General features: G+C 39.4%; 2 protein-coding genes across 3 annotated transcripts; one reads left to right on the top strand and one right to left on the bottom strand.

Moving 5' to 3' along the window:
• Nucleotides 1-78: 78 nt before the first annotated feature.
• On the top strand, nt 79-24212 carry LOC110373055 (metabotropic glycine receptor). 2 transcript variants are annotated; one of them, XM_021330156.3, is made up of 11 exons: nt 79-1169; nt 15485-15691; nt 15868-16392; nt 16476-16712; nt 16796-16864; nt 17762-17929; nt 18164-18367; nt 19495-19704; nt 19839-20036; nt 20573-20593; nt 21247-24212. In XM_021330156.3, the coding sequence occupies exons 2-11, from the start codon at nt 15509-15511 to the stop codon at nt 21400-21402; spliced, it is 1971 nt and encodes a 656-aa protein (XP_021185831.2). In that variant the 5' UTR covers nt 79-1169; nt 15485-15508; the 3' UTR covers nt 21403-24212. The 2 variants fall into 2 exon arrangements, with proteins under 2 accessions (XP_021185831.2, XP_049691776.1); XM_049835819.2 differs by lacking the exon at nt 20573-20593.
• On the bottom strand, nt 13080-15327 carry LOC110373151 (myrosinase 1). The gene is made up of 6 exons (XM_021330332.3): nt 15173-15327; nt 14939-15072; nt 14193-14857; nt 13758-14066; nt 13438-13676; nt 13080-13292 (listed from the first exon to the last, which is right to left on the bottom strand). The coding sequence occupies exons 1-6, from the start codon at nt 15196-15198 to the stop codon at nt 13133-13135; spliced, it is 1533 nt and encodes a 510-aa protein (XP_021186007.3). The 5' UTR covers nt 15199-15327; the 3' UTR covers nt 13080-13132.
• Nucleotides 24213-25746: the final 1534 nt, after the last annotated feature.

The following is a 25746-nucleotide window of genomic DNA, read 5'->3' as shown; positions in this document are numbered from 1 at the left end:
TGGTCATATGTTTTTTCATCAGCAATTTCTTAAAGTTTTGATTAATCCAGTTTGTATAGTCGTATTGATTCCGCGAATCTAACATGATAATAAAGACATACAGTTCTCTGGAGATGCAGTTTGACACTGAAATAGGGATTGTAACGATACTACTGTTAAAATGTGTATTTTAATATTGTATTTTTTTTTTAAGCTTCATCTCTGTAACTGATCATGGGATCGGTAATTTCGCTGTTTTGAACAGTTTCAGTGGTAGAATGGCCCTGCTGTGATATCTCAAATTTCAGCATTTGATATAATTTATATGAAGGTCTTATACGATAAACATGAACCAGCGATAATAATTTGCTATAAGAGATAATCAAATATATAACAAGAAATACATCTCTCCATCGTGGCACTCTGGAGCGGAGTGGTGACGTCATTTTTATGCTTCTTGTCCTATCAGTGACCGCTCATTGTGATGCTTGGCGCGTGAGGCTAGCGGTCGCTCGTAACAGCGCGTACGCTGCTTATTGCTATACGCAGAGCACAGGTGCGTGCGGCCGCACAGTGTCCACACGTAATGTACAGCTCGCAGTGTGGCGGCGACAGGCGTGGGTGGCGCGGCGCACGCATGCGCGCGACACCCGCGGGCCGGGACCCGAGCGAGATGCCTCAGTGGCGCGGCGGGACGCCCGGTCGATTCCAGGGCGCGCACTGACATTCATGTTTGAATACTATCATCCGGAAAATTCACTGAAAATTTTAATCGCAATCAGTCAAAATCTTGATTTATTAATTGCAGTCCTCTTTCTATTAAGTGGTCTGGATTTTGGTTAACGATTATGTTAGATAAACGTGCAAAGTTCGCTCTTTTATTCCGGCATCTTACAAAAAAGTCATGGAACATATCTGGACATCTGCTCTCATGTGATTAATAAGTAAAACCGCAGAATGTGTTATGAATGTGTAGATCAAATGTTAAATATTATTGCTAAAAATTTTTAATTAATAAATAAGAAGTTAAATCAAAGTGTTGTTGTTGTGTCATTATAGTTATGAAAATAGTTATTAAATGGATAATGTAAATAGTGAATTTCTATAATCACCTGTGTCATGCACTGATTATTGTTGGTGGAAAAGATACAAAAATGTTAGCCTGTTCTACATCATCGGTATTACCTTCGGTGAGTGATTTATTATCCCAAGATTCCTTACAAATATCTTTATATGATAGACTTATGATTATCACTGTATTGTAATATATCATAGTTGAGTGAAGTTAAAGTGGTCAACTTCCTCGCTAAAGAGTATCTGTGAGGAGTGATACCGCGGCAGCCCCAATGAGAACCATTATCGAGTTAGACGCGACAAATATTGGCTATTCAATAATAGTGGCTCCTACATAACATCAATGAAGGACACGACCGATAGCCACTGCTCTTATTTACTTTTGTTTATATGCAATACTCATTATAGTTAGAAAGATAACGTAGTAAGTACCACCATTGTCCGTCTTGTTCGCTAATGCTCTCGAGGATAGGAACTCAATAATTGGGGAGTTAGTCTTTGGAAACCCCAAGAGGGAATAAGAGGTAAATAACTAGATAGAATTTGATTTCCCACAAAATTAGTAGGTAGTAGGTCAACGATGATCAACGATGACCTGTACAATAGTTATTTATAAAATAATACGCCTTCATGCATGTTATAGAGAAAATTAAGTGAGCGTTACAAAATTTCGCTCGAGTGATTGACGGTTGTTTATATTTTGATATAAAAACGAGGGAAATGTTGTGCAACGTGTAGTGCTACACGTTGTTATTAATATTTGGTGCGATTTGTTATCGTCGACCCCATTCGGAGGTGTCTTGGCCCAGCCTTGGTGAAGCATGCGCGTATGTTAAATGGAGCGATGCTGGCGTCCTCCATGTCCACTGAATGGCTCTGAGCCTCTGAAGCTATTATAAATAGGCAGCCCATTATACAGTGTGCGCTCCACTGGACAATGAATAGACTTGATACATAACTACTTTGTCTTCGGGAAATAAGTTTTCTAAACGTGATACTAATCAAGGGCGTAGCTCAGGTGGTCTGATATAATGACGACTGAATGACAGATCTACGTTATTTTTTTTAATAGGTATGTACACTTGATAATGTAGGTAGGACATAATATAGCTGACAACTGGTTTGACCAGGGTACCTAAATGATAATAACCTAAGTATATTACTACTATCGTACATGCCAACTGGAACATACATAGGAGATAACTTAGTTTAATCAAATGGTATATAAATGGAAGCAAGTAATTAGGAGAGACCCATGAACTGACTAAATTATTAGATAGTATTCTGAATGGTTTCCCTGTAAGTAAACATGCCTGCTGGCCTCGCCTAGCATTTAATTATTTATAGTTATCTTCCGTAACTTGTTATCAGGGTGAAACATTTGTCTAAATAATTGATTGACCGTCGTATATTAGATTATATTGTTTAAAATTGGTTAAAATTATTTTTAGTTTCTTCCTTTAATTATAAAGCTAATTGTTTGTCAGACTTTCTTACTTCTGACGACACGTATTCTACTTACTGGCAAAAATTCTAGCCCCAACTCACCAATTGTACGTGTCTCCCGGAACAGAGGAACTCACTATGACATAGATGGTGACACCCACAGACCGACCGTAGTATCAAAATATCATAGGAGAAACATAAAGAGCCTTCGTTTGAATTATAAAAATGCGAATAACAAGCCTGTTAGGTTAATTGATATCTTGGCTGTTACATATCACAAGACATGAACCAAAAATAACATCATGTATCCCGGCAAACTGAAAACTGTTTCACAGAATTGTCACAGACCACGGACAATCGGTCATCACTCTAATCAAAAAAGTACGCAATAATTATGACAAAAGGTTAAAAACGCTTAACCCTATAAAAAGCAAAAAATAACTTTTAACAGTACGTAAACTAAATTTTGTCGTGTCGGGGGACCGCTCTAATTCATTACTTTAGATACGTGTTTTTTTTTGTGTTAATTCATTTGATTTATGTAAGTATTTATGAAGGTAAAAAGCGGTCCCCCGACACGTCAAAATTTAGTTTACGTACTGTTAAAAGTTATTTTTTGCTTTTTATAGGGTTAAGCGTTTTTAACCTTTTGTCATAATTATTGCGTACTTTTTTTGGGTCGGGGGTTTTTTTAAATTTATAATTTAATTTTATTTCATGCTTTTTAAAGGAGCTCCTTAATTTTTTCTTCTTTCATTTAATTTATTTTATCTTTAGATGGGGTCGCTATATGCGATCTCGGCCAAAGGAAGCTGTTTAACAATCCTCATGACAAACTGGCTCTGGGAGAATTGCACAGATTGAGAAACAATAAAGATTAACCTTTGGACATTCTAGATTTTCAGCCAAAATATAAATCGGTTTATCCGTTTCATTCCGGCATTCCAGGGTTTCATCCGCCACATCCCATTTCCAGCATCAGGTTCTCGTCAATCAGAAACATGAAGAGAACTCGTCAAGACAAATTCAACGAGCCCAAACTCGATGGGTTTACTAAGAGGCAGTTCAGGGTTACGTCTCCTACCTTCGTGCCCTAACAGCAGACCAACTCAGTGGTTCCAAAAGACATTAGTGTTTCAAATTTCAGATCCCACATATACTTGCAAGTAAACTGAGCGTGTAACATTCCTATCACATCTAGCAAACGAGCTGATGACCTTGAAGACCTGAACCGATTTCCACCAAACATAGCTAAGAACACTCCTGACTGACATACCTTTTAAGCAAAAAAAACCGCATTACAATCGGATCATCCGTTTGGGAGCTACGATGCCACATACACACACACACACACACACACACACACACACACACACACACACACACAGACACGTCAAACTTATAACACCCCGTCGTTTTTGCGTCGGGGGTTAAAAACAAATGTTGCAATTCCTGTCCTCAGCTGGTTGTCAGCCAGTTAATGACAGATACAGTACATAAATGCAAGTTTATATGTATATCGAGTAACTAAACGCGGCACCTATTTGTGGAGATATTAAAGCTGTTGCTCGCTCGATCAGCTTATCTGCATATCGGATATGCCATTTTCAATGACATATCGATATACACGTTCCCTTTGAAGTTTGCTGTATGTTTATAATGTAAACAAACTGCGGTAGGAAGCTTCAGGCCAAGCTGAACACCACGTTGTTCACCACAAATAATTTACGATCGCATATAAAAATATCGGTTTACGTTGACCAGGTGGCCACAGTCACGTCGCTGCAAATCGTAATTCAATGTTTAACACTAACCAATGTTTGTTTGAAGCTTCTTTAGTTTTATGTCCCTTATTCCTTCCTGCTGGCTTCATTTGAAAAAACAAGGGAAAGGCACTTAGAATTTAAGAGCCTATTGTAGGGATAGCATATACATAATATAGAATAGGAATATTCAAATAAGTAAATACATGTACCTATAAATAACGTTATTTTACGATATTTTTTTTTATTAGAAGTGGAACACCACAAAAACAATATTTTATAGAGGCCTTAAAGCTCATATTGTAATATTTTTTAGTGTTTAGAACAGCGAACACTCATTAGCTGTGAATAAGTTAGTTCGGTAGCTTCCTACAATGTTTTTATTTTCCAACTTGTAGGCACAAGTTATAGTTTATGTGTCATGGTTCCATAAAGTCGGGCTATTGTGCTCGTTATTACAAGCGAAACGTGATGTTAGTCGTGAATGAAACTTTTTGTCATCGACCTCATACTTTGTAATAATCATGTACGACACCAGGCTCGTTTGCCTACTTACACCCTTATTTTATGGGGTTTATGGGCTTTGGAAAGGGGACAAAAAGACCTGAGAGCAGTGTATGAATAAGTATTTGAATAATTGTAGTTAAAGCTCCCAGCTCAGTTTTTTTGTAGCTGGAATTACCTAATTGATTTTCTTACATTTTCCAAACCTTTATTGTAAGTTATTGATATTTTACATTTTCCTCTGTCTAACTGTGTGGAGCGGGTTCAAAACGTTCACACCCCACTCAGTAACCATTCCGTAAGGCTACATGCAATTAAATGTTACCTATATATTTACATGTGTTATTCGACAGGTTGATTGTTTGCACGCCTTGAATACACAACTCCCCTTCAGTAGCTGTTGGCACCCGGCCAGGGATTGTTCCACGATATAAATTATGTCCGTACACCGATACTTTACTATCATCGGAACAATTAATGAGCTGCTGTAGCTATCTTGGTATTATAAACATATTCAAATAATACTTTGTACTTACTCTACACTTAATATACAAAATATGTATTATAGTGTAACTAAACTTATTTAGGTATACACGTTAGGTGTACATTATAAAGATAGATAATTTGTGTTATGTGCGCATTGAATAGAAAAAAAAAAAACAGAATTTCCTTTGATTATACAAACTATACATTTTCATTGTTATGTGTAGAAGTGAGCTTTTTGTGAGAATAATTAGGCTGGGGTCAGTGACTCAACACTTCTGTTTCCGTATTGTTCGGGCGAGCGAGGCGGCCTCTGAACAATGATGGGGGCACTTGAGTTTTTAAGGAATTAACAAGACGCCCTCAATTTAAGTGGCTTGCGGTGCTTTCGAGCGCTTTCATTATAAGGTACGAGGAGGTAAGGGATGAGTGGCCTCGTGGCTGAAGACAGGCGAATCTAATCTATATACATACGTTGTGTAAAGATTGTAGATAGGTCATTCTTTCTAGATCAGACTAGGTACTTGAAACTTTTTGTAGGTTTTTTTTTAATATTTAGTTTCTTGCGAAAATGGTGCATGACTCTAAGTAGCTATCTCTCGTGTATCCCATAACATCGTTAAGGCATATTAAGACATTGTTTCACTCCACTTCCGTATCCAAAATTGATTGTACGTTGATAATTTATATGCGTGTCGCGTGAATATCCATTTACACGGAATTTGGTTGTGTATTAAGTACTCAAAAATCTGCATATATCAAATATCTAATCAGAAATGATTCACTAGATAGGTAATTCAGATTGGGATTTTCCTATACAATACATTTCGGAAAATATAGACACAGGTACGTAGGCAGACATATACCTACTAGGTAAGTCGTCCTGGCTTATTGATTCATTTCCGCAGATCCTAGTTATTTGATACCTTGTATGGTATTACCATGTAATGGTGACATCAAGGAGGATAAAGAAGGTGACAGTGTAGGTAACTGCTACGATATAAATATCTTTTTAGATAAATACAGTTTAACTCTCAATTTAAAGATATAAATGTTTCTGTTGGCAATATAAATACCGTAAGAGCTTCGATAATACTGACATTGTATGAAATAAAATGTCTATAAAGATACCCACACTCACCTCAGGGACTGTTCGAGCGCCGAGAAAGATTGGAAATGCCACAAAATCACACGAGTGATCAAACAAGATCTCCGTAAATTCAATGGAAAGCCTTTTTCTAGTGCACTGTACGAGTAGAGTTTACCATAATAGTGAGGGTTAGACAGCTCAAGTTACGCTGGTTTAGTTCGGCTTAACAAAGACTTATTTTTGCTTTACAAGAAAAAAAAATTGAACATGCGGTAGCAGTCATGATCAATCCCGATGTAAGGATCTCATCGTTACGAACAAAATAAGCTCAAACACGGAGTAGCTAAATATGCAAGCCATACCGTTGAGGAGTTCCCCCTCTCTGCCGTCTCCTTCATCAAATCAGCTGTAGATTTCCATTGTTTTGAAGTGTCTACTTCTTCAAAATCGAGTAAAAAACACAAACACATACAGTCGATCGGCGACCTGAGAACCACCCTGTTTTTTGTAAGTCGGTTGAAAGGTATCTGACAATAATGGATGACAGGAGCAATCGATCTTCAATGTACATATGTACATAGAATATTCACATTTACAAACATGCGGAACGGATTTGGTTGTTCCGCTCGACATATTATAGGCTTATTGATTTACTTACGTGAGTTAATAAACTCGATCACTCATTAATAAATCAAAAACAAATGTAATCTATTTTTATGAAATTAACGCGCGATAGACATCGTGCTTTAATTCACGGTATTATTAAATACTTAAAGTCGGGTGAAACGACACTACGACTCCGCATTTAGTATGACAATACCATCTGAGGCGGCATTCCAGCTGCATGCCTGGGATGTCTAGCCTTGAGTTACGTGGCATTCCAGGGAACCCGCAGGAATTTCAACTACGTAGCTATAGGAAAGAAACTGAGCTGCAAATTATCAGTGAAACTTACAGCTCTAATACTTGAAGTACGTTATACGTACTGTGTATTAGGAATACCTACGAGTACCTACCTACTTATTTATATATACTATTTTAATATCGAAATTGAATATGTAGTTAATTCGATTCATACGTGGTGGAGAACTCTGAAAACTCAAAAACTTTCAATTGTCTACATACCTAAAGCTTTTCTGGTAATAGGTACTTTTTTAAATTTACTATCTTTTAAGTTTAAACTCGCAGGTACCTACATAAAATGTTACCTTCATTTACCTCTCAGTTCGTTTGTGCCGGGACAAATGCGAATTCTCGATCGCGATAGGATGATTTCCGTATTTGTCACATTTCCTCCGCTTCCCGGGACAGGAGCGCTTTCTCGTAAAAGACGAGGCAACATTTCTAAAGCTTCTGTCATAACACTGCTCGAATTGTTTATAGTTTTACAACTTATCTAACTTTTGATATTCCTGTTTATGAGATTGTTATTTACGCGTTTGTTTCCACAATATTTTCGGTTTGTTCGTTACCTCGTCTAGACGGAATGTGTATCGAATGATGCTTTCCGATATACAAACAACTGACGGTTTTGATCACTCATTACGCAGTGTAGGTATAATAGAATTTTCTCATTGTTTGTACAGACCTAATAAATATATGTGTAATAAGTAAGTAGTAGCCATTTTAGCAGATTTATTTATCAACTGATAGGTAGGTACTTTTACCAGTGATTTACTTGTATTCAATCCGATCAATAATTACGTAGAATTGCTCCACATTTCAGTGTCCCACGTGGACGGTCGTGGCGGTATCGCATCGCAATCTAAGTCGAGCGATCGCGTGCAGATTGCCAACTTGTACACGGCACTTGATTGCCTGGTGTGCGCACGACACAATTTTGCCCACTCCAATTTTAAGTCGTTGATATTTGTCAATAATACCTACATATATTTAAAAATATGGTATTGATAACAAATTAATAAATTAAGAAAAAAATAAGTATTGGCAAATGGTATATCCATTTGCAAAATATTTTTTTTATAATTACCGATTTTAAAATGTATTTGTGGAAGATGTACTTACTAACACACTTATAACGTTAACATTTAGCGAAAATCTAACGGATTAGATAAAATTATTTTCAATAACTAAGATGATCGGTTTCAGACAGAGCTCTCTGTGGGAGGTTATCTGTGATGTTGTGAAAACACTTCAGATGTGGGAGATCATATCAATTTATCAAACCCAGTGACTACGATGAAGATTTATAAGTGGGATAGTTATTTTTGTTAGTAGGTTAGTAGTGTAGTTTCTTTGTAGGTTAGGTAGCTAGGTTATAGCTAATTAGCTTCTTTAGTGATATCTGTGTTTATTGTTGTACAATCCAATAATACATTTTATTAATGACAAAGAAATCGATACCTACCTACTATCGAATCTACCTACATTTACTTGAGCAGTTCACTGTTCAGTGGTGCCTGAGTAAAAAGACAGAGCAACAACTTGCAACAGGTCACATAAAGCACCACGTTATTTAAATTCTCTACTAAAAATTCCATCTCAGGTTTCTGTAACTGGCTTGTGTGAGAAGCTGTCGGCTGAAGTGACAGTTTGCAACACTAACAGCGGGGTTAATTACCATTTTTTCATGTTTTCACTTTCATCCACACGACAGAATAACTTGTGTGCGAACGAATTTAGGTAGGTTTTTTTCTAACTTAGGTGATCCTATCTCAGATGAATGACGACAAAGTTCTACATTCTACATAAAGTCCCTTGGCTGGAAGTCAAATTTAAAATGCATAAGAGGTATTCTTATTATTCCGATGAAGTGCTTCCGATCCGGCTTACCTTAGACATGGGCAATTGGGCATGCCGCAATATATACCTACCTATAATCTGTTTGAAAAGATTTCTACTCGTAAAAGGTGACCGCTGCGGAAGCACCATTGAGAAATCACATTGAAAATTGAATCAGGCTGAATAGGCCTTTGCGAATTTCATTCAATTACCGACGGTCGTCAGCTTTGAAGTCACAATCACGAGATCCTCACGGGACCTCCTGAAATATAAAACTAATCCTTCCTACCAAGCACTTGAAAGAAAACATTTTAAACACAAAAAAATACAAATATGCAGCAGGACCAAAAGTGAGTAGTGGTTTTCATCAAATAAACGTCGAAATTCAGATGTAAATACATGAACTAATGAACGTAACGAACGTAACTGCAAGCAGCGTACCTATTCTTAATCCTACTTATTATTTATCTTAATACTAACTGAGAAGTGTTCAAGACAAGTTCACCATAACATTAAGGGTAAAGCGATGCTTGACTGACGATAGAGATCCCGCTGTTCAGCACATCATATCAGAAACTTATGGTTTCCCCCGATCCACACAGATTAGATTACAGGAAAAAACAACATCCCTAATACGTAATGTAGATGTAAAAATATATCTCATCTTTGTGGCTGGGTAAAAAGTGTAACTTCTTGTCTTTCGTAAGCCACTACATAACCGGCGAAGTAAAATCTGCATGCAAGTAATAAAACTTCGGTAACGCTTGTTTGTTCCGCTAAAATCAGCATAATGTGAAACACTGACAAGCTTGTTTTGCACGTTACATGTTTTCCTAATAACTAAAGTACCAACTTATATTTATCTAGACACACGGCAGTGTGTCCGCCAAGTTCGAGCAAAAAAAGCGACACAAAGGCCGTGGGTTATATTACACGAACCATTTCGGGCCAAATTCGACCCCCCTATAACTCAAAATCTATTTTATTTACGCATATCAAATTTCTAGTATCTGTTGAGACCCCCTCACTTATCTAAAATACAAAATTTCATTAATATACCTATTGTAGGTCTTGAGATATTGACGTCAGAAAATCGCTATTTTTACTATACACTCACTGACTGACTGACTGACTCACTCATCAAAAACCTAGACCACTTCCAATGGTCGTATTGACTTGAAATTTGGCATGGAGGTAGGTCTTTATGTCAAGGTAAAGGAAAAAATCTGAAAATGGCCAAGTGTGAGTCGGTTTCAAAATAATGAAGGTATTTATACCCCTAAGGAACTAAAACGAACTAAATTTATCTATATTTATATAATATATCTTCGAATGGTCGTACCGATCTGAAATTCGTTACAAAGGTTTGTATTTAGTCAAAGTAAAGTAAAAATCTGAAAACGGCCAAGTGTGAGTCACTTTCGAAAATAACGAATGTGTAACTTTGATCCACGAACATAATATATGATAACATGTCATGTCAGTCAGTTGGTAAATCTAGGCCATTTAGTTAATCTAGTTTATTTCTTTGTAAGAAGCATAGTGCATATTCAAAACTTAATAATAAGAAAACAATAAAATAAACAACCTTACAAAAATAAATGAAATCCCACCCAAAACAAAATGTGAAAGACTGCCAAGTTCGATGAAATGGGAATACTTCGCCTATAAAAGAAGTGAGATCTGAATAAGTACCAAGTTCCATACACATACCTTAGTTAAAAATAGTTACTTTTTAATGATGTTACTTGGCAAGTTTTAATAGAAAATTAAATACTTGATTCATTGCGTTTAGTAGGTTTATAACAAGGTGTGTGAAAACTTGCCAAGTAACATCATTAAAAAGTAACTATTTTTAACTAAGGTATGTGTATGGAACTTGGTACTTATTCAGATCTCACTTCTTTTATAGGCGAAGTATTCCCATTTCATCGAACTTGGCAGTCTTTCACATTTTTGTTTTGGGTGGGATTTATTTATTCATGAACGTAAGCACTGAAGAAAACCGCAGCTAAACGTGAGGATATTGTACTTACACGAAAATTGGTTTTTACCTTGTTTCATGTGTTCACTTAAAAGTTTTGTGTTAAGAAGGTCAGTTACAATTGAGAAGTACAACTTGATGGCTTTTATTGTACTGTAGTAGCGGATCGTTATCGTGATTTTAATTTACGAAATAATGGTTTTATAAATAACTTTCGTGATGAACCTATTCAAACACGGATAGGTGAGTATGACTATATTCACAACAACAGTAAATCCATGTATAAATCAAACATTCAATGCGTTTGCGGTTTTGTATTTCGGGATATATTATTTTTATACCCAGGGCCGTTTTCTCGACTGTTTGATGATCTATCTATGTATAAGCCAATATTGTTTACAAGTAGGTACTGCCAGCAAAATTTATTAAGCTGCTTCTTGTAGTAAGGTACATTTTATGGTTTTATTTTTTTTATATTCCTGTTTCAACGACTCTACTACCATCATATGTAAGCAAGCAAGAGGTCATGGAACTCTGTATGAAGTAGGCCCTGTGCGTTTCCAAATTGAATCCAGAGTCATGAGTAAAATCAATAACGTCTAGACGTCTCTCTTTGCTGAGCCATAAACTCGTGTACATGACAGCAATTTTACCAGCGCTTTGTACGTGTATGAGCTGAGCATTGATCATTAAATATCCGTAGGTGCGGCTGTTTAGATCGAGATTCTAAAAAAGATTAAGCTTCTTTACGAGTGACTGGTCTGGTAGCTATACAATACGAAGAAGAGAACTCTTGTCATAGATGACAATAGCTGTAGCAATCGTGGTTAGTACGGAAGTAGATTAGAAGCTATAGTGAATTCACTCGGCGATCGGCGCCGCACAATGGTGTGGTGGAGCGGGCTTAACTTCTATAGTGCATAGTTTGAGTACTTCATTCAGCGTTAGCCGGATCCGACACTACAGATGCTTATAACTAAACCAAATAGGAGTTTAATCTTCAGAAAGCTTCTAGAGCCATTTCAGTAGGTATTATCGTTAAGAAAAATGACATCATATCTGCAGTTATTTGTGGCAAATATAAATAGTGTGTGAAGTACTTAACAATAGGACGAGTTATGTCACATTTATTATAGTCCTAATTGGTCGTAGACATATTTAGATCAGATGTGTTCTTTATTAGGTTATTCGGGTATATAAGTTTGTTAGCTATACTACTGCAGAGTTTCATCATAACTACTGAATTCAGTACTTATGTATGAAATAGTAAATAGCCAGCATACATCATCATCCTCCGAGCCTTTTCCCAATCATGTTGGGGTCGGCTTCCAGTCTAACCGGATTCAGCTGAGTACCAGTGCTTTACAAGAAGCGACTGCCTATCTGACCTCCTCAACCCAGTTACCCGGGCAACCCGATACCCCTTGGTTAGACTGGTGTCAGACTTACTGGCTTCTGACTACCCGTAACGACTGCCAAGGATGTTCAATGACAGCCGGGACCTACAGTTTAACGTGCCATCCGAAACACAGTCAATGGTGTCTAAGATATACTTAGAAAGTACATACAAACTTAGAAAAGTTGCATTGGTACTTGCCTGACCTGGGATCGAACCCGCGCCCTCATACTTGAGAGGTTGGTCCTTTACCCAGCAGTAAATAGCCAGCATACATTCTAGATATATTCTAGGATATTATTTGTTGCACAGTTACCTACACTACTATACCTACTACTTTCTTCTATCTTTCGTGCCGTTATCAGCTTAGTTGATTTTGTTTATTTGTATTTTATCGTGATTTGATATCCTTGTTTGACACTTCATCACCAGAGAAGTACTCGATAGCAATAAGTGTATTGGGTTTTACATTTCTAACTAACAAAGAAACAATTCATAAAATTATCATTTTATGAATTGTTGCTATCGCACACAGTTAACGATTGTGTGGTATCATGAGCTAAAACGATTTCAGTCTTGTATTTTGTCTAGATATAAAAGGATAGTGACACGCACTGATGATTAATTAAGCGTTTATTGCTAGTGAGTAGGTAGCCTGCCAGTGTCGTGTATCAGTCTCCTTCGTCGATGGTCATAACCGTAGTGTCAGGCTCGTAGTGCCAGTCGAGCGCGCGCGAGCGAACTATCTCCTTGTACACGAAGGCAGACTTGCGCGGCGTGCGCGTGCGCTCCGGACTCTCGTAATCCACCTCGTAAAGGCCGAACCGCTCACTAAAATGTATAAAATATAAAACTTCGCAATGTAACGAAATCTTATGAAATGCGGGATAATACTATGTTTCATGCGTGAATAAAATTGATCCATATAATGTTATTTATCTTAAGCTGATGGTGTTTTAAAAAATTTTTTACTCACGTGTATCCTTGCATCCATTCAAAGTTGTCCATAATGCTCCAGACAGTGTAAGCTCTGATATCAGATCCTTCATCAATGGTGTCGAGCAAAGCATCAAGGTACAATCGAATGTAAGAGATGCGGTTGTCGTCGTCCAGACCGCCATAGCTGGAGTACCCGTTTTCAGTGATAATCACGGGTGGGTTATTGTAATCGTTTCTGATCTGCGTCAAGAGTTTGTAGAAGCCCCATGGAGTCACCTGTGAATTCAAGTAATCAGTGAATTTCAAATGTTTCTTTAAGTCGAAAAATATAGAAACCGAAATTAAAGAAAAATGTACCTTAAGGAAACTAGAGACACCGCGATCCCAGTCATCTGGTTGATAGTGTGCATTTCCTAAGTCATCGTAAAATGACGGGACATCATAACGGCCCTCAACAGATTCGTTCCTATACACCAAATAAGTTGAATAGTGGTTTAGGCCAAAGAAATCGGAGGACCCTCTCACATACTCCACTTCTTCAGGGGTGAATTCAGGCAGCCTGGACCTGAACAAACCTTGCTCTGCACTTTTAGCTGCTACTTTCTCTTTTAAAATCGGGTGGAAGTCTCCAGTCTCGGAAAATATAGGATGAGTATACACGCCCCACTGAAAAAGGTGTTATTTATTGTCATTATTGTTGCTGTAATCAATACCACGACCATACAATATTAAAAGAGGAATAGGCGTTGGTAGATTTTTATGATCTTTATGAAAATAACCATACTTAGGTACCTCAAATTGATTTGATTCGTAAGCAGCTTGAATATACTTTTCAGACTCTGGTTCATAAAATTGTGCACTGAATGAAATATAGATTGAACCATTATATTTTGGCCTAAATTCTTCATCATATATGTGGTAAGCTTTTGCGTGAGCCATCAAAAGGTTTTTGGCGCACATGTACTCGGCCACGCCTTTGAAATCCAGTCGAGGTGCTTTAGTAGCTGCTCCGTATCCCTGGTAGCAGACCTCCCTGGGTTCGTTAATAGTTATCCAGTACTTTACTTTATCTCCAAACAGTCCAAACGCAACGCGCGCATAGTCGGCAAACCAGTCGACTACGTGAGGGTTGGTCCATCCACCTAAGTCTTGTAGTCGTTGCGGCAAATCCCAGTGATACAACGTAACCATAGGTTCAATGTTGTATTTAAGCATTTCGTCGATTAAATTCCTGTAATACTGAACTCCTGCTTCGTTAATACGATCGGGGAAACTGGTGGGTAGAATACGGGTCCATGACAAGGAAAATCTGTAGAAGTCGAGTCCTAATTCCCTCATCATCTCTACATCTCTTTTGTATTTGTTATATGAGTCGTTGGCGACGTCTCCGTTTGAACAGTCAGCGATCACGCAAGGGTTAGCGTGGGTCATGTGGTCCCAAATATTTTCAGATTTACCTGGAGACAAGAGCTGATATTACTCTACGAATAAAAGTATAGAAAGCACAAAATTTTGAACATGATATATCCCTTCCTTACCGTCCGCATTCCAACCACCCTCGACTTGGTAAGCAGCAGTCGATGTACCGAACAGAAACCCTTCAGGGAATTTCCTTACATCATGTCGAGCAGTTCGCGTAGTCTTACTTTCAGACAACGCGAACAGTAACAATCTGTAAATAAACGCAGTGTTAGATTATCTAAAACAATAAAGTATACTTTCATTTAAGATAACTTAAAATAGGAAAATACACTAGATTAACTTAAACTTACAAAAAACACGTTGATCTCAGAAACATTGTGTTTTCCGTAACGCCGACAGACTGACATCAATATTTGAAATTTTAAATATTTATTGGAGATCTTATCTTCATCTAGGTCTGAGGTGACATCGATACAGGATGGTGATGATAAGTAAATGCCAAGTCAGCTGCCTAACAAGAGGTCTGAAAAAGTATAATGTGAAATAACGACTATGTAGAAGAAACAAGATTCAGTTGTAATTTTGTCATTAGTTTTATTCTAAAATTAAAAAATCGACGATTTCGTTTGAATCAATAACGACAACAGTGTGCTTGTTTCCAGGGCTTGTGGTTAGCCAGGTGAAGGATGCAGGTGCGGTGGGCGGCGTGGGCGCTGGCGTGGTGCGCGTGCGCAGCGGCCGCGCCGGCCGAGCCGCGCACGCCGCTGCCCGCCGCCACCGCCGCCGCCGCCGCCGCGCCGCCAGCCCCCGCGCCCGCCGTGCCCGTGTGCGAGCCTCTGCTGCTCAAGAACACACCGCCCATGCCATTAGTATGTATACGTTTTGATACTTCTTTCCCTATTCACATTATTTCACGACATGCTGCTCAATGCAAACGAGCAGCGGAAGAAACTAGAGAACCTAAATATTTAATGGAGATTGTTAGCATTTCTCGGGAAAAGCTACATTCTTAAAAAAATAACTATCTACTTATCAAAATTTTCAGAATGCTCGTGAGCACGAGGCGGCAGCGGTGCACACAGCACGAGCGCTGGTGGAGCTGGTGCAGCAGGGCGTGGCGGACGAGGACCGCGCCGCAGCGCTGGCCCGCGCCGCCACGCGCGCCCCCCTCGGCCCTCCGCCCGCCGCAGTCGCACTAGGAGCCCCGCAGCTGCACCTCGGAGTCCTATTCATAGCAGAGCCACCTAAACTCGTCGTCTTCCAGCAAAACAATTCAATAACTCTACGACAGTTTTGGAGGACGTTGGCTTCTGCATGGAATGCGACTACAGCGGTTTGGTCAAACGCTTGGTTCTCATGCGAGAAGGGCAGCGAGGGCTGGTGGGGCGGCGTGGCAGCAGCTCGTGGTTCAGGGCCGGCGAGATCAGCTGCAGCGCTGTTTCGGCGTTGGCCCGCCTTGCCTTGTGAAGAAGCTATGTACGACTGGCTGGGTGGACCTCCTTTGTGCGACGCTGCTACGACAGATTGTGAAGCAACTCCATCTTTTGGTTCTGGAGATCGAAGGATAGAGGTTATTTAGTTCCTTGTAAACAATAGTTTTATTCCTCGTATTTTTGTTTGTGCAATAACTTAAAGATATTGATTGCATTGCAGTATCGCTGTAAATGTCAAGCCGGACATTGGAACGAGGGCGGCAGCGGGTGGCTGAGTGGAGCGACATTAGCCGCAGACAACTCCGGGCCTCTGACGTGCACGCCCTGTGGCATGGGTAGTGACTCCACGGCATGCCTGGCCGATACCTACCGCGTCGCACTCCTAGCTGCCAACCTCGCTGGCATGCTGCTCTGTCTTGTAATCGGACTCATTATCTTTAAGAAGAGAAAATGTAAAGTAAGTATAATATGAATATTCATGTAGGTAGAAGTCACCAGGTCAAAGATCAAATAAAAATGAATGTGTTTCTGTGTTTCCAGGCGGTGGCAATGGGAATGTGGACTGTCCTGGAGGTGGTACTTCTTGGAGCATTTTTAATGTATGCCTCAGTAAGTAAAGTAATCATGGACAGAGACAGACAGGAGTATATATGTAAATATAGATAAATGTCATAAATAAAACGTGTAAATGGAGTTAATCGTAGAAAACTATCAATTCCAAGGTCCATCCATCTCGTCATTATAATATCAATGTCTTATATTTTATCTGATAACATGTTTTATGACATTTTGTTTACCCTATTTGTTACATAAATTGTAATCTCATCTGCGTGTTATCGATGGGGGGTACTTCAAAGGATTAGGCGTATTTTCATATCATTATCTTAAAGTACAATATGCCTTTGTTTTCAATATTTCATACTCCTACTTTGTAATCGATCATATTAAAAATGGTCGAATCGAGTGAGTTTTTTATCTATTTCTCTTTCCTGGTTCAAAAATTAACCTGATCTGCAGCTGCCTTCCTCAGTTAGTAGGACAATTCCTCGCGGTTGCGTAATGATAGTTTTAAAATATTTTTAATGATGAAAAGCAAAGGAGTAGCTTTATATTAGTACGGTAGTGCTGTCACGAAGGTGGGGACGATTCTATCTCTTGGCAAGTTAGATGTGTTCACGTTATCAACCGCTCGAATAGTGTTATCGCTTGTGCAAATACTTAACACGTAACGGGATATTATATGTTATCGTTATTGGCGAAATGGCAGTAGATACTCAGCTTACAGCCTTTCTATGCTGGCGGATTTTCCTATAAACCGACCAGTGTCGCGCAGAAAATCCACCAAAGGCTGTTTGTTAAGCTTTTTAGGAAGAAAATCTTATATACAGTCGTTAATATTTTAATGAGATCATTTTGCAGTAGGAACACATTCAGTACCAAACCATTTAAGTTTTAATGCCAAATTTCGAACATGAACAATTTTTACACTGTTTAATATGTTGGCAGGCCGCATCGCAGTACATATCTGTGGCGAAGTGGCGGTGCATAGCAGGCGCGTGGCTAAGGGAGCTGGGCTTCGTGGCTTGCTATGGCTCCGTAGTGCTGCGGCTGTGGGTACTCCTGGCAGAGTTCCGGACTAGGAAGGCACATCGGTGGACACCGAGGGACTCAGAGGTTCGTTGATTTTGGTGGTTATATATTGTAGATTCTACATTACGGTAACGACTTTCATGAAGAGACCAAAATATTATCGTGTTCTCGAAGGCAACGGAAGACTTTTATCGTGATAAGTGCTCATCTATCCCCAGACCAACCTTGCAATTGACCATTGATAGATAGACCCGTATTGCTATAGGTACTTGGAACTATAGGCACTCAATATGGTACTTATCGTTGTGATTTTCCCAGGTGTTACGCGTGGTGGGTGCGATGGTGTCAGGCGCGGCGTGCTACCTGGCTGCCTTCACTGCGACGGCGGCGTGCGAGGAGGACGCCAGCGCGGGCTGTGCTCGCGCCGCCTGGCACCACGTCACCGCCGGCGCCGAGCTGCTGCTGCTCATTGCTGGACTCAGAATCGCATATGCTGCCAGAAATGCCAACGTGCCCTTCCAGGTATCTACGTTACATTATGTTTCAGTGTCCAGGGTCTTTCTGAATTGGAACTTGGGTGCTCGCTCTAATATGGAGCATAAAATAAACCCGATTGGCGTCTTAGCAAGAGACCCTGAAACATCAGAAAAAAACTAGGCTGATTTTGAGGTAGCATTAAGTTTTGCTAAGCATAGTTGTGTATTGTCACTATGATATTGCAATTATTTATCTACTTAATCTTTGATGTCTTATGTGACAGGCAGACGAGTAGAATAGATAATGGTATCAATATAGTAGCCGATTGGTACTATCCTTAGAGAACAAAATGATTAGCGGAGATATCTTCAAAAAACCGGCCAAGTGCGAGTCGGACTCGTGCACGAAGGGTTCCGTAAATTACAGTTAAATCAACCTATCTCAAAAACTATAAGAGATACTTTGATCAAACCAAAAATCGTTGAAAGAGTTAATTAGCATGCATCACCTCTATTTTTTTAGAATTTTATACCCCGTAGTTATAAAAATAGAGGGGGACATACTTTTACGACTTTGAGAGCTGATATCTCAAAAACCGTTCACTTTAAGAAAAATGTTTTTTAGAAAACTTTATATCATTTTAAAAGACCTTTCCATTGATACCCCACACGGGTATGTACATCGAAAAAAAAAATTTCATCCCTCAGTTACATGTATGGGGGGCCCCACCCCCAATTCTTTTTTTTACTATTTAGTGTCATATTTTTGTAGCGGTTCATACAACACATATTCCCATCAAATTTCATCACTGTAGTACTTATAGTTTCCGAGTAAATCGGCTGTGACAGACGGACAGACGGACAGACGGACAGACGGACATGACGAAACTATAAGGGTTCCGTTTTTGCCATTTTGGCTACGGAACCCTAAAAATGGACCAAAATGTGGGCATGAGGAATGTTACTGTCTCCACCTTTGTATGACTGCATTGTTACCTGCCCACTTTTTTACCAAAAACCGTTGTCTTACGTCTCAAAGAACCCCAAGGGCTCATTAGTTCACATGTAACTGATCGTTTTGTACTACTCAGCGTATGTATTTGAGCTAGAAGAAGGCGTCGGCTATCTGCATAATGACATCTCCACTCATATTTCTTTACGCGCGTGCATCAGGAGCGCGGCTGGCTGGCGGCGGCTCTGTGGACGGAGGGGCTGTGCGGCGTGTGGTGGCGCGGCGTGGCGTGGGGCGCGGCGGGCGCGGCGCCGGAGCGCTGGCCGGTGGCGGCGGCGGCGCGCGCGCACCTCTCCGCCGGCGCCGCGCTCGCCTGCGTGCTGGCGCCCCGCCTCTGGCACGGCTACCGCGCCAGGTCGCTCGCACAGGAGGTACATTACCTATGGTATTATTTAATTATCAAACCACTTCAAACTATCTAGACGACTCGGATAGACTGGAAGCATTTCCTAAAGTAGTTGGAACAAGGTTAGATGCTTTTAGTATTCACATTTACCATTTTCAGGTATCTCGTCGCGGCCCGTCGGAGGGTTTCGGCGCGGAAGGCGAGGAGGAGCCGACGTCCGAGGAGGTCCGCGCTGAGCTGAAGCGGTTATACGTTCAACTGGAGATACTTCGCAACAAGACGCTGAGGAGAGACAACCCGCACATCAGCAAGCGGCGCGGGGGCAGGAAGCCGCCGCACCGACGGTTCTCATTGCAGGTACGTGGAATAAGGAGTACAATTTGTGACTGTATTGAAGCCTACTATAATTTAAATTCAGCTAGAAAATTGACAGCTCGATTCAACTGAGACGTTTTATACAGGCACTTATTAAAATACACAGAATAACCAATTTGTAGACATTGTAGGTATTGATAATTTGATATGAAAGAAGAATGGAGTACTCAGTATTGGTATTTTGTATGGTATGTTTACATTTTCTCTCCCAACCTAAACCTACATACTTTAGTTGACATGTGGTCAAAAACACCCAGTACACAAAAACCTTTTCATTCATGTATTACTTTATACCTTCGTAACAGTACCCACCTATTGAGGATGATTCAATATGAGTGTTTAGATCAGATTGTTCCGTAACCCTAGACTTGTGATAAGGCTCTAACATCTAGCATCTAACGATATCTCGAGTTTGTAATGTGACTAGAGTACAGGTATTTCAGCCCTCGTATATATCGGTGTTCTATCTCCACTGTCATTAATTGAATGTTTCATCTTCCATCCTACACCGACTTTAGAAAAAGGGCAGTCGTGAAAAGGTAAGGATGCGTAACAGTATCTACATACTTACGTAATATCGCATGCGCACTCACGTGGAGCACCCGCATGACCCTGTGGATGTCAGCCTGTACCCCCCGCGCCCCTCGCGCCCCCCGCGCCCCACCCCGCGCCCTGCACCCCCCAGCAACCAGCAACACCACCCGACTGTCGCAATGTTTCAGATTACGCTTTCTCTGTGCTCCCGGTGCCGAACTCAACTACGACTAATTGGCAGGAACGTCTGAATGTTGTCAAAAGAGGCACTCTCGCTCTCCCCCGGTCTGAAAAAACTCGGGCTGGGGGATGTATGTGTTTTTTTTTATACTTTTATGTTTGTTGAATCAACTGTGCGGCTTCATTCCTAATATTACTTAGACTTATTTTTTTTTCTAAATACAGCTACGCTAAGAACTGAAATCGGTTGATTTTCTTTTCAAGTTAAAATGTTAAGTAACTGTCAATGTACAAGAAAAAGACAAGATAAAAGTAGCTTACCTACTCAGGGCGTTTGTACAAAAAGAAAGTAAAATAAACCAAAGAAAACAGATGACACTATGACACTTGCACAGTTCATACAGAAATCAACTCATTTCACGACTCGCTCCTCAAACATAAGAACGTGTGATGAGCAATAGTGTTGTGCGTGTATCAGGCGCTGCAGGCTCGGCGCGGCTGCAAGGGCAAGGCGGGCGGCAGCGCCAGCGCCGTGGAGGCGAGCGAGGCGGGCGACGCGTCGCGCACGCCCGAGGACTCGGTGTGCTCGGCCGAGGGGCCCAGCCACTACACCGACGCCGACACGCAGGCGTGATCCCAGTCCCCGCACTACTCGCGCCTGCAGCACCTGCTGCGCGTCGAGGTCGACACCGTGTGCGGCTTGTATGCTCCACCTACCAAATGATACTACTTCATATATTCCCACGACGAGCGAGATCCTCATCTGGGTTAGTGTGATATGTACATTAGGCTGATCCTACATTGGGCGTGTGCACTCATCGAACGCTACGAGCGAAAACGCGGCGTCTGCGTCGTCTAGGAACGAATACTCCCAATTTGGGGTCAGTCTTAGCTGCACTGCACTAGATTGTTGTTACTCACGTATTCAACCAAAACTATGTCTAGAATCGGTTCCATCGGTGAATCTACTGACACGGTAGACATTTTTGTCAGAAAAATGGTTGAATATTAGTAGGATATTAGGGCGATTGTTACGGATGTAAAATTATATTTTTAATGCGAGAGTGGGTCCTATAGTAATAAATTATGCTATCAGTATATGCCCCACTATGGAATCATTGACAGTATATACATGAATGTGTAATTCATACAATTTAAATATATTTATTGATGGTAAAAAGTATTATTTTAATAAATTGAGCCATATTCAACTGATGGCCAATTGCTTAGAATGGTCCATTAAAATAGTATTAAAAATCATTAGATCTGGAATTGTTATTTGTAAGACAACATTAGGTGTTATGAAAATTAATATTTTTTACGGGAAGTTATTAAAATCTTTATTCAATTTTATAACATTCACAATGTAACAACCTCTGTAGATCGAACATATTGAATACCTACTGAAATTATTCGAAGAAACAACAGCTCTATGAAACTGATCTGTACAATACAAATTACTAGTCATGAACTACTAAAGTTTTCTATAGTGTTATTATAGGTTTACAATATAATTTTATATTATCAGGCGGTATATGTCATATTTTATTTTAATGCAGTTATTATTTTAAGACATCGTTTTAGCTCTCTGAGCAAATAATGTGACTATACCGCAGAAATGTATGTATTTGTTAAGCGAAATCTGTAGGGAGTGTTAGCTTAGGTTCACTTACAAATCAGTACTCAATATTTGTTTTTTATTCTTAAAATTGTGGTGACGTATAAAATTAAGTTATTTTTAATTTACAGGACCTGACGTTTTAAACAAGCAAAACACGTCTAAACAATGTATCTACATATTTACATAAACCGAAAAACATGCCTTTCTATATGCAGAAATCTTATTTTCATTTGATGGAGACAGCCCCGGATCTTCAATTTTTTTTAGGCGGGGCAAAAGCTGAAAAATGCCGCCCCGCCTACCTACCTACTTATGTTTATTTTCGCCAACGAAAGTCACTTTTTTGGTAGGTAAATGACTTAAAAAAAAGTGTCCAAATCATTATAGGCTCAAACTGTTGGCCAGGTTTAAGTTATGAAAGTCGAGACAGAATAATGTAATTATTGTAAAAATTTGCGCGAGCGAAAGTAGCGCGCAATTTTTTTTAATTTTGGGACACAAAAAGTTAATAAATTTAAAAAAGCGCTGGAAAGTAACAAGAAGTCAGAAGCGCAAACTTTGTTGTTTTTGAGGACTCCATAAATAATATTTTTTGCTACATTTGACTTATAAAAGATAATAAATACATCGTGGATTTGAGTCATGAAGTTATGAAAGCAATGCATGTATAATATTGCGCGAGCGAAGCGAGCGCGAAATTTTTTGAGCCTACGACACAATAATAAGTGACTAAGTACATTGTAAAGCCTCGAACTTTTTTAAATTATTTGTTTTAAGACTCACGAATTAAACAGGGAATTATCTGTACTAATATTATAAAGCTGAAGAGTTTGTTTGTTTGTTTGAACGCGCTAATCTCAGGAACTAGTGGTCCACTTTGAAAATTTCTTTCTGTGTTAGATAGCCCATTTATCGAGGAAGGCTATAGGCTACTTTTTATCCCGGTACGGGAAGTAGTTCCCACGGGATGCGGGTGAAACCCCTGGCAGAAGCTAGTGTACAAATAAAAAGAAACCGTGATAAGAGCGAGTGCCATTTGCGTTCGTTGATTCGGAGCGTCAATAAAAATAATAAACAATCAGAAAAATAGCACATACATTGTTATTTAGCCGCGAGCGTAGTGAGCGAGAATTTTTTCACTTATTTGGAGGATGTTAAAAGTGAAAAATAATCAAAATGATCGATCAATCAAACAAAGCGAAGGCGAATTTTTTGTCTGTATCATGATACAATGTGGAACTTCCTTATCAAACAAGGGCGTCCCGCGGCGCCCCTGAGACCGAGGCGCCCGGGTATTCGCACACCCTGCACCATAGGTTAAGACGGCCCTGAAGACTCACAAATGAAACTGGGAATTATGTACAAATAAAAAGAAACCGTGATTAGAGCGAGTGCCATTTGTGTTCGTTGATTCGGTGCGTCAATAAAAATGATAAGCCAGCAGAAAAACAATACATACAGTGTCATTTAGTCGCGAGCGTAGCGAGCGAGATATTTTTTACTTATTTGGGGGATGTTAAAAGTGAAAAATAATCAAAATGATTAAACAAAGCGAGGGCGACTTTTTCGTAGTATCATGATACAATGTAACTTCCTTATCAAACGGGTGTAATTTTTTCCAAATTTCCTGGTCGTGGGGCGCCCCTAAGACATACACACGCCCTGCACCATAGGTTAAGACGGCCCTGTAGGTAACTATTATGGTAATCTGTGATGTGTGATGTAGGATTTAAAATCAGGCAGCCGCCTGATTTTGCCGCCCCCTGAATTTGCCGCCCGGGGCATGGGCCCCGGCTTGCCCCCCCCTAGATCCGGGGCTGGATGGAGAACTTACATATCACAAACCAAAAACTCAAGCTTTATGAACCCGAAAACGCTAACGTCGGTTACGTACTGACACTGAACGACCGATGTAAGCGAAAATAATTTACAACCTACAATTTTACCCATAACATATTCATAAAATATGGTGTAAGACCATACACTCAACCATCTAACCTAATGTGATGTGAACCTAAGCTCGCTCCCTGCCAACATTACTCGTTATATGTTCATAGTGCATAGGAGTGATTTTATATCTTTACTTACCTAGTATTTGTGTACTGTGTATAACTGTGAATGTACCAGGTCCCAAGTGTCGCTGTTCCATAGCTTATTGTACCTCGTGTGGGCCCTCGCGTGTCTGACGTCCATTGTAAATGTTACCACACATCTTCAACATCTCAGTGTTTCTCTTTGTAATTACGTGTTCATTTGCATAAATTCCTCTGTTCGAGTTTAAGCATTTTATAAATAAGGAAGTATCGATGTCTTAGTATTTGTTATTGGGTATTATTTCGACGTAAGCATTCCATCGGTTGTAGTTTTGTCGCAAATGTGTACTTTTAATATGAAATGTGGATTTTGTTGTAGTTCAGATGTTTTGTTAATGAGTTATGTTTGAATGTTTTTGTTCTGTAAGGAGCGCTGCATGAGTACTCGCCTGTTCGGCAAACACTATGTAAGGGAATGATAAGATAATTTATTGTGAAAAAGGAATTGTTATACCTACTTGTGAAGTTTTACTAAAACCTAGATATTATCATTCGAATGTTTGAAAAACTTGCTCGAATATTGTTAATGTTAAGCAAACGCTTTATCATCAGTTAGTCAACACTAGTTCACGTTCTGTTTCGCGTCATTTTCAGACTATTTCGATTCTCCATTTTCAATGTTACTTCACTAAATTGCTAATACCTATGTATTTGTATTTTACGTGAACTATAAATGAAATGGTTACCGGTTTTAGGGATCAATATTTAAGTTGTACAAGAGTACGTTTAGTTTGAATTAGCACGGGTACTAGTTCGTATGAATAATGTAATGATCGCAAATATGATATTTTAGATCATTTTACGCGCAAATGTTTTGAGTTTTTTTTATATTTTATGTGATTGTTGTTTATATAATATTTATTACTGGAATGATAGAAGGAAATTGTAAATATTAATGCTAATGGTTTTATAGTATCATACGCATGATTTGTTTCAGTATTTATTAAACGTTGAGCTTTGTTCAATGTTTGTGGTGCGTGAGGCGTTTTGATGCCAAAAATAATATTAATAATATAACAACATATTATTTATTGAATAAATGACAATATTCATAATAATTTGTTTCACTCAAACCTGCAGTAACCTTCCTTCCTTAGTATACCTTCATTTCAAAAAATCCTTATGAAGCTACTCTGCGCCGTAGGCAGAGCTCGTAGCAATAAGTATTCGAAAGGAGGATAGAAGTGTGAAAGTTCGTTACACCAATAAACACATACTAGCTAGGAATTTAATATTTGTTAACATGAACCCGTTTATTAAAATG

Source organism: Helicoverpa armigera, chromosome 6, assembly GCF_030705265.1.
Source record: "Helicoverpa armigera isolate CAAS_96S chromosome 6, ASM3070526v1, whole genome shotgun sequence".
Classification (NCBI taxonomy): domain Eukaryota; kingdom Metazoa; phylum Arthropoda; class Insecta; order Lepidoptera; family Noctuidae; genus Helicoverpa; species Helicoverpa armigera.
Note: the sequence above shows the minus strand (reverse complement) of the source record. Positions and strands in the feature narration are given on the sequence as shown.